The sequence below is a fragment of the Asparagus officinalis genome, chromosome 4 (assembly GCF_001876935.1).
Source record: "Asparagus officinalis chromosome 4, Aspof.V1, whole genome shotgun sequence".
NCBI classification, from domain to species: Eukaryota; Viridiplantae; Streptophyta; class Magnoliopsida; order Asparagales; family Asparagaceae; genus Asparagus; species Asparagus officinalis.
Window position 1 is genome coordinate 114,859,930 of NC_033797.1, and position 10,740 is coordinate 114,870,669.

Below are 10,740 nucleotides of genomic sequence, written 5' to 3' on the forward strand. Positions count from 1 at the left end.
CATCTAATTAGCAATCTATGTATCTCTCTAACCCGTTGACGGATGCATCGCCGATACGCTTACGTATCCGGCCCTCTACAAAACACGTCGCCGGCATAATCAGATTACAACTGAATGACTGTATGTGGGACAAACCAAAATCACCCAAGTACACATCCTCGTTAATTAAGCCTTTGATTAAACAAGGATTAAAGGTTGATGGCATGATGACAAAGACAGTGATGGGAAGTTAGCGTTTGGAACCCAACTCCAGCTGTATTGAGTTGGATGTCCATTGGACTCCAATACATCCAAGAGCATAAAATAACCCCCACACACTAACAAGTATGCAAGCAACCGAGAGAGAGAGAGAGAGAGAGAGAGGGATTTTAACAAATAGCCAGAACACACCAAACTTAATTAAGCCACAACGCATAATCCGCTCGAGCACGATACCGAGATGTGACCCCTACAAATTGGCACTTTGAGGCTCTCTTCTTGCTCTATTTCTTTCTCTGTGTAGGTCCTGACGACCAACTCCCTCTATCTACTACAAGTACTTATAGCCCCTCTTGAGATTCTTCTTGAACTAACCGTGAAGAATTTTTTTTTTTTCCAATAATTAGATTCCTATCTCTTTGAAAAAAAAATCCATTTGGTAGGTGGTATTAACAAAACATAGGTATGAAGTCTACTCCTTGTTATAATAAGCTAGGCATCTTCATTTGTTAATCTCACTCATTTGTTATGGTGTTATATCCCACAGCCATGATATATAGTATCATTATCTCTTGTACAATGAACAGATGTCACTTGATTTAGATTGTCAGTTGTAAGTAAGTAATAGATGTGATCATGAATCGGTTGGAATGCAATTTCCTTTGGATTAAGAAGCAAAGCCGATGAAGAGTGGATGCTCGTGTGACCGATGCATGATGGGTTGCTTGAACCCTGTTTGAGTGACCAACGATAGGCTGGTGTAGAGATTTTATTCTTTTGTTTTTGTACTCAAGGAATCTAAGACCCCCATGTGGATGGAACAAGTCATGGTTGTCATTTGGTGGAAGATAAATACGAGAAAATTTGGATTAAATTTTTATATGTGATTTTGTTGTGTGAGAGTGTAGCTGTCATTTTCCTAGGAGACGACCGATAATTATTTTGGGCTCTCAGTTATATTAAAATATTTTTTTTGCTTATTATTCTCCTATATAGTCCGATTAGTCAATAAACGATAAAAGTCACCACACCTGTCACGGAGTATTTCTTTACAAGTTATAGGGCGATATAATTAGTCTTTTTATTTGGAATGTCAGGGAAAATCGACGGATGAGAATGGGCCAGTAAGTCCCAAGCCCGTAGGATATTGGGCTCATACAATGCTGCGGTACAGCTGACGAGCCCAATAATTATGATCAAAGGTCAAATTATTAATAAAAAACCTCTCTAAAGCTACAAACTTGTTCAGGTAAAGATTGGAGAGCCGTCATAAAAAGCGGAAATTATTGGAATTTTTTTTCAGATATATTATACTTTTGCTAAAAAGAATTGTTGAGGAATTAAAGACTCTAGTCCACCACGACCAATTGGATGGGCCTAGGCCCATACCAGCGAAAGAAAGGAAGTATGAACGTCGCTCTAGACTGGCTATACGGAGCAAGAAATATAATAAAAGATCAACCAACAAGCAAGACTACACATGTATTAGCAGAAAAGTAACATATACACAACATATAATATCAAAGATATAATCTCAATATTCACATAAAATGTGCTCAGATATATCTTAATATTCTAGTGAACAGGCAGTAAAGACCAAGAGGGTGTTTGGAGGAGCTTATATTTTCCATACCTATGTATTTGGCAGAATACCACAAAAGTTTGTTTACAAGCCCATTTTAGAAAACTTATGTAACCCAGCTTTTCAAAAACTAGCTTAAAAGCTCACTTAAATAAACTAGTTTAACAAAACAAATTACGATTCTACAAAAAAAGTTTTTATACAGTTCTTATCATAAAAGCCGAAAGGCACCAAAAGCTAGGATAGATTAAAAGCTTATAAAAATAAGCTCGGCCACCCTCTCTAAGTATCTAGCCAACATAATCACCAAAAACAACTCATATACGATACAATAAATCTCGGCCACCCTCTCTAAGTATCTAGCCAACATAATCACCAAAAACAACTCATATACGATACAATAAATCCACATACAAACTTAATTACCACAACACACTTGTAGAATGTGAGAAACAACTAGAAGTTGAACAGAATAAACAACAGCATGAACGCTACCCTATTCATATAACTGAAACAACATCTAAAAACTTTTTAAAGGTTATACAATACGGTTCTTAACCGAAACCAAGCAATCCTGTAGCCAACTCCTCATAATGGCAAAAGCATTCTCCGCATCATCATCTTCTTCCTGAGATTCTGGCCGATGAGCAAATCCATGCCCTCTTCCAGAGTAGATTACTACCCTCGAACCCTCAACTGTCTTCTCCACCTCCTCTAATATACCAAGAGGACAAAGATGATCCTTATCCCCGCATATAAACAGGACAGGAACCTTGATGTCTCTAGCTAAAGATGTATCGATCCGTGTTCCATAGAAACAGACGCCCGTGCCAAATTTTGAGTGCTGATCCCGAGCCAATGTCTCAATTAGCTTTCCACCACCAAAACAGAATCCAATTATACCGAGCTTCTCCGATATTCCAGCTGCTGTGAATTCATTGGCAAGCCACTTGACTGATGTATCAATATCCTTTGCTACCCTTGATGCTAGTTGGCTTGTTAGCCATGGCTCAAATTCAGTATGGAGGCGGCTTTGGCTCCATGGGTCCCCACGAAAAAGATCAGGTATTAGCCATGGCTCAAATTCAGTATGGAGGCGGCTTTGGCTCCATGGGTCCCCACGAAAAAGATCAGGTACAAGTACACTGTTAATGAAATGTCAAAATGGAAACTGTGAATTTACAAGAGATGCAGAAGTTTTGATATACTAATGTGTCAGTAGGGTAATGAATGGAAGAGTACAAATTCAATTAGCTATGCCACTTACGATCACAAGGATAAAAAGATATTTTGCATAATCACTAATTAAGCAATTATCCACAAAAGTTAATTGCAGATAGACCCCTTGTAGTGAAATTTTTGCCAGATAGACCCCTTGGTGAAATTTGTTGCACATATATTTTTATTAATATTATAATATAAGATTATAGACTAGGCAATGTTACAATAATTAATATAATATAATATTAATATATTATATATAATATTATAATAATATAATATTTAATATAATACATCTATTCCCTATAATAATTAGGAGACCTAAGAATCACTGTTCTGCTGCTAGTAAAATGCTGCAGTAAATTACTTGTAGCATTAGTATATATATTTTATACATTACATATAATATATATATAATATATATTATATATATAATATATAATATATATATATATATATAATATATTATATACATATATATAATATATATATACATAATACATCTATTTTATATATTATACATCATATATATCTTATACATTATATAATATATATTATATATATAATATAATATTTTATACGTATAATATATATTTTATACATTATATAATATATATATATATAATATATATTATATATATATAATTATATATATATATATATAGTATATATATATATCATATATATATATATATATATATATATATATATATATATATATAGTATACGAGAGAGAGAGAGCAGAGAAGAGAGAGTGACGTGAGAGAGAGAGAAATGCGAGAAATCTTCGGGTACCAAGTTGCTCCAAACAACTTGTAGTGATTGGCCTAATCTTGTCCTACATCTACATTGATTGTGAAGGTGGTTGAGGCTCTATCTTTGAGGTGTGATGTGGGGCAGAATTATGCTACATCACTACCAAGTTACTTTAAGCAACTTAGGTACTAAGGTTTCCATATTTCTCTCTCTCTCTCTCTCTCTATATATATATATATATATATATATATAATATATATTATATATATATATATATATATTATATACTATATATATATATATATAATAAATATATATATATAATATAATCTTATATATATATATTATATATAATTATACGTATATAAATACTATTATATATATACAGTATATATAAATAATATAGTATAATATAATATATATATATATAATGTTTAAAATATACATTTATAATGCTAAATAATGATTATAAGTATAATATATATATATATATAAATATATTAATATATAATATATATATATATATAATATATTTAATATTATGTATAATATATAGTATAATGCCTACCTAGTACATTACTGCCAGCACTTTCATATACATGCATGAACAGTGATTCTTGTCATCCTATTATTATAGAGGAATAGATTATATATATTAAATATTATATATTATAATATTATATATAATATATTAATATTCATATATATATTAATTATATGTAACATTGCCTAGTCTTAATCTTATATTATATTCAATATGTAACACAGATATGATATATTAATCTTATATTATAAATATAATTATATATATATATATATATAATATATTATAATATATATATATATATATATTTATATATTATATATATATATATTATATATATAATATATATATAATATAAATATATATTAATATATAATATAATATATCTATATATAAAAATATATAATAAAATATATTTATATAATATATATATAAAATATATTTATATATATAATATATGCGGAAAAGAATCTAAGTTGACACCCCTACGCCTCCCACTAAGGACGCGGCCTAGAATCACATTATTTTCTTAATTTTTTAGAGAGAGAGAAGAGAAAACTTATGTCGAATTAAGGTGGACGCGTCCACTGAGTTCTTAGTCATTTGATGATCACTTGATTGGAGCTTTATTATGATGATCCCGCCGTTGAACTTATCTAATATTCTAAAACCCCAACACACCAAATTGGTGAACCCTGCGTGGTTTGACCTTCATGCCAACTCGTATCAATTTTAACGGTTCGAATATATAGAAACTTTTACATTGGCCTCAACGGAGGGTCAAACCACAACGGGTTCACCCCAAATTTGTGTGTGTGGGGGTTTTAGAATATGTTGAACCACGTTCAACGTGACGGGATCATCCACAATGTAGCTCAATCAAGGTGATCATCAATGATAAGAAAATTCAGCGGACTGCTTCACTTAAGTATTGACATAAGTTCCTCTCTCTCTCCTCTCTCTCTCTATATATAGTATATATATTATATTATATATATATATATATATAATATATATATATATATATATATATATATGTATGTCTATAAATTAATGATTTCATCCTCCACAAGACAAAAGTAATTGCAGATTTTCATCATGCCGACCATTGTAAGTATTTCACTTCTTATCTGCGTTACTTTATGCATCATAGAGTTTGCATTGAGGACAATGCAAAATTTAGGTGTGAGGATGGGAATTAGTTATTTTTTCCTCTTTATTTTACCTTTTAGTTATATTTTTGATTACTTTTTATGTCTTAAAAAAATTATAAAAATATTATCACTTGTCAAATTGATAGAGTTAAGTAATAATTGATTTATTTGATAAATTTGAAATTTTCTAATCCCTAGTTGGTTATTTACTTAAGTTCACCTTTTATGATAACTCTAAATAAATTTCTTAAGAAATAATTTTTAAAGTTGTATACTTTACTTAAGCCTTAACTTGGATTTTTATTAAAGTAATAAAATTTTTCCATGCTTATCTTAGAGTTGAAAATAATTTTTCAAAGTGTCTCGATTTACATATTTTTCAGAATATATATACATATATAATAATAATAATAATTAGCATTACAAAAGAAGAGTGCGGAAAATGGGCACCAAAAAAAATCTTGAATTCAAAGGTGATTCTATCTTATAAAGCCTAAGCTGACCGAGTAATTAAGCCCAAAGAGTATTTTCATACTTAAATTTTAGATCAAGCAACTTGAAAATTATTTAAAACAATGAGTTAGCATGTTCTTTTCAAAACTTTTAAATTAAATTTCTAAGTTTGGCTTAGTTTTGTATTGTTACAATGAGAAGATTTTCTAGGAAATTTACCTTAGAGTTATTTATAAAAATGTTTTCTTGAGTATTAACTAGCTTCAATTAGATTGTCTAAAATTATCAAGTAAATTGAGTTATTCACTAACCTCTTTAAATTGGCAAGTTGACCGAATTTTGTGAGTATATGCACTGCAAACCCTCACGAGACTACAACTCGTCCCTTAGGGTAACCTAGGGGTTTAAAGGCTTGTTGTATGCGCTAAATACAACCGCGATTCCTGCGAAAGTAAGTTAGGAATTTTTTTCTTTGCTAGAGGACTAGCAAAAGATTTGGTGTGGAGGTATTTAATAATCATATAGTATTATAATTTTATACTCTCATTATCTATTTTATATGAATAAATATGCCACTAATAATTATTTTTATCTTTAAATGCAGGTTAATAAAGAATAAATTCCAAAAAATCTCATCTCTCGTCAAAAGCCCTTAATTTAATGAAGAAATAAAGCAAAAGAGAAATCAAGAAGCCCATTGAAAAATCAAATTGTTAATTTATCCAAAAGCCCAAAGCAAAAGAATCAAGCCATGAATTAATGAAGCCCAAAACGCCAAAGCCAATGAAGCAAAACCTTATTTCTTGTACGCATTGTGAACAATCCAAAAATCAAGCTAGAAGCCTATGATGCAAAAGCCCAGAACCAAAACAATGAAGCATGAATCTTGAAGAAATGAAGCAAAGCTCAAAGGAAAATCAAGAAGCCCAATGGAAAATCAACAAGCAAAAGGCCAAAGAATCCAAGCCCAAAAGCTCAAAGGCTAAAAATGATTCCTTAGGGCTTAAGTCTTCATCCAATGGCTCTCATTCATTATTGTTTACTATAAATAGGGTTAGAGAGTGAGGGGTTAAGGATGTGAAAATTTTTGTAACACCATTTGGAGAGGAGGGCCACTCTTAATTGAGAAGACCTTCCAAATTTGTAACTTTGTTATAATTAATAAAATAATTTTTTTCACCACTTTAAATATTTCTTCTCTTTGTTAGATGATGAAGATGGAGGTGAAGAATTATTCGAAGGTTTGCATTTCTTTTATTTTTCTCTTTTATTTCTTTTTTTTATTGCTTATTAGTTTAGATTTATTTCTATGCTTGTAGTTAGATCTTATTTCATGCTTAGAAAGTAGATTTATTTTCTCACATTTAATTCTTGGGTTTAGTTTTTCTTGTTGTTTATTTTTATTTTTCTTTGATTCGCTTTTAGGCTAGAGCCCTCTAGGAAATCACCCTTTTCTAAGAAGTGGGTTCAATTTTAGATTACTCATATCTTTAATTGAATCCACCAACTTTACTTTCTTGAATTTTATTTTTCATTATTGATTTTTATTTGTTTCTTGATTTTTCCTTCTTGCCTTGTTGATCACATTTAATTTTTTATTACTTCCACTCTCAAATATATTCATTTACACAATCATTTTCATTCTCTCCATCTCTCCACAATCACACTCATTCTCTCCTCCTATTTGTCATGCACACAACATAAGAACCAATTTATATTTTCTCCTACAAAACACCTTCCTCGTGGGATCGATAACTTTTATACTATAACTTGACACGGTTGTGCATTTGCAATATTTTTGGTACATGTTTATGCCGCATCAGCTACCAAGAGATGAAATGGTGAGGCCCATGCCTTTTACTGTGATAACTAAGGTAGGCCTCATCACATGTGCATTTAAGAGATGAAATGGTGAGGCCCATGCCTTTTACTGTGATAACTAAGGTAGGCCTCATCACATGTGCATTTTTTGGTAGCTCATTTTATAAAATGAGCTTTTACTGTGATAACTAAGGTAGGCCTCATCACATGTGCATTTTTTGGTAGCTCATTTTATAAAATGAGGTGTCACCTCGTACTTTATTTTCCTTTTACGTGTGTGTCTGCACACACACATACACATATCCATACAATATACTAAAGTAATACCTTAAAATGCTAGGTGTCAAAATTCTTGAGCATTGACACGTGTCACATTTTTAGAAACCTGACTATTAATCTTCCCTCTCAAATTCTTCTACCTAATTAACTCATTTCAATTTCTTTGTAATTAAAACTTCATGAGTTACTACCCTTGGCCTTTCAATTTCTTTCTAAATAAACTCTTGCACATTTCTCATTTAATCTCCCGCTAAACTAGCATCACCTCCTTAATTTTCTCCTTCAGTCTCTCTGTTAAACTTTTTCTTTTTTCTATTCAGCAATTATCTCATCAACAATCATCCCTGATTTATTAAGATGAATTACTTGTCATTATTATTGTCGTTGCAAATACAATGAATAAAATGGAAAAAAACTGGAAATTTAAAAGATCATGCAAAAGCTCCTCTCGTATCTATTGCAATGTCCCTTCATGTCCTAATTCCAGTTTAATGTAGGACAAAGAAGGAGGAAAGTATTTAAGCAACAAGAAGAAAAGGAGTACTCAGTTTATCTTTTCCATTGACAATATTATATATGAGAAATATGGAGAATTTTGGTACCAAGTTCTTTCATTGAACTTGATAGTGAGGTTGGCTCATTACCAAGCATGTGTGTGTGTGTGTATATATATATATATATATATATATATGTGATATATATATATATATTGTGACGCCCCTGGGTTCACACAAGGCTGTAGTCAAAGGTGAAACCAAGAATGTCTAACCCGCCATGCACCACACCGTGCAATAACATGTTTCACCATCACAATTAACATCTATCTAGTAGAAATCAACAACATGTGTAGGTACAAAAGCAAGTGAAAGATAACACAAGAAATACTGATGAAATGAAATCACATAAATATCTCATCATCCAACATACTGAAGTACATAGTCAAGGTCTGTGTAGATAAACTAGAATACTCAACAAGTCTCAAATACAAATATCTGACAAAAGAAAATAAGGCACACAGCCTTTACAACTTCTAGAACAAGACTCTCAAATGTCTAAACAAAAGAAAATCTAAAGTGGAGCTCCAAATAAAACATATAACTAACTAGACAGCTGAAGCTAAAAATGCATCGCCATCAACCTACGACTCTCCGGGCTCCTGGCTAGTTACCTGAAAGGGGGAGGGACAACGAGCGTCAAAGCGCTAGCGAGTAACATCACAACCAACCCCAAGGGAACAGGGCTCGTTGTATAAGAAAATACAGATAATTTGTAATAGATCTAAAAATCATTGATCTTACTAAAGAGGGTTTTAGTATTTAGAAATTTACAACACGAGAATTGGTACGTCGAGCGAAATAATCCAAACAAGGAAACCCTCATGTATATACCTTACATCTCAAATTATAAACCCCTAAATACCAAACCCAAGGTTATAGTACAGTAACAATAATAAAAGAAATGCGACAAACACCAGAGCATAAATACAGTGCTGTGACATAGCCAACATGAGTATCATGTTATTACTTACATAAATATCATGTCAAAATCTACATGAGTGTCATGCCATAAACTCCTGTGAGAAAAACTCATATTCCGGGTCAAGAGAATATGTCCGATACAGGAACTGTATACTGTTGTTTCCAAACTCTTGAAATAAGTGCAAATGTCCAACCCGAGGACAGAAATGGATTATAGTCCAACACGAGGACTTCTAGGGATTATAGTCCAACACGAGGACTTCTATGGATTATAGTCCAACACGAGGACTGTGAAATGGTGAAAATATCGCTGAGATACATAGTGAAATCTACCTATATCAATTCACGATCAAATCAGTGTATATATCCACAATTGGTACTCTCAGGTCATCTATCATTCCTGGGTACATAGTAAGACTAAAAACCAAGGTCAGATAATCCAGGCAAACACTCGAACATGAGTAAAATGCTCAAAAATACACAATACAGGGATTTGCAACAGACAGTGCGGCGGTCGACCGACTCGGTCGACCGCACTCTGATACGAGCCCGGTTGGTCGACCGCTGCGGCATCTCGGTCGACCGGCAGAACGTCGCGGTCGACCGGTATGGTCGACCGCAGGCTATTTCTGCCCCTACAGCGAGCCCAGCGGTCGACCGCACCGGTCGACCGCCAAGCGGACAGAAACCCAAATCTGGGTTTCTGTCAGCTCAAAACCTGAAATAAAAATTGTATATTTCTACGATAATACAGATCTAATGTCTCTATAACTCATACTGTAGAAAAACAATGAATTTTAAGCATGTAAACTATATTCCCAACATTCTAAATACAAGAGAAAAAAGATTAAAACGTTTTGATAATAGTAAACATGAATTAACTCTTGTTTAAGCAAAATTCAGATCTAAATCTTTATTAAACAGAACATTGGTGAACTTTTATAAACTGAAACCTTTGATTCTTGCTAACCATATTATAGAGAGTTCATTTTTATACAAAAATACCATTTTGGCTCATCAAAACTCATAAAAACTCAAAAGATATTATAGAGAGTTCATTTTTATACAAAAATACCATTTTGGCTCATCAAAACTCATAAAAACTCAAAAGTAACCCAGCTTTTCAAAAACTAGCTTAAAAGCTCACTTAAATAAGCTAGTTTAACAAAACAAATTACGATTCTACCAAAAAAGTTTTTATACTATTCTTGTCATAAAAGCCGAAAGCCACCAAAAGCTAGGATAGATTAAAAG

The 10,740-nt window shown here is 32.0% G+C and overlaps 1 protein-coding gene across 1 annotated transcript; it reads right to left on the bottom strand.

Moving 5' to 3' along the window:
• Positions 2,222-7,830, bottom strand: LOC109839186 (carboxymethylenebutenolidase homolog). Its single transcript, XM_020407617.1, has 2 exons — positions 7,736-7,830; positions 2,222-2,925 (listed from the first exon to the last, which is right to left on the bottom strand). The coding sequence occupies exons 1-2, from the start codon at positions 7,828-7,830 to the stop codon at positions 2,319-2,321; spliced, it is 702 nt and encodes a 233-aa protein (XP_020263206.1). The 3' UTR covers positions 2,222-2,318.

Excerpts from the sequence above, each read along its gene's own strand:
- LOC109839186 (XM_020407617.1), bottom strand. The coding sequence starts at position 7,830 with ATGGGCCTCACCATTTCATCTCTTAAATGCACATGTGATGAGGCCTAC. Across the intron at positions 2,926-7,735 it reads CCTCACCATTTCATCTCTTG|TGTACTTGTACCTGATCTTT; the intron begins GTAGCTGATGCG and ends TTTCATTAACAG.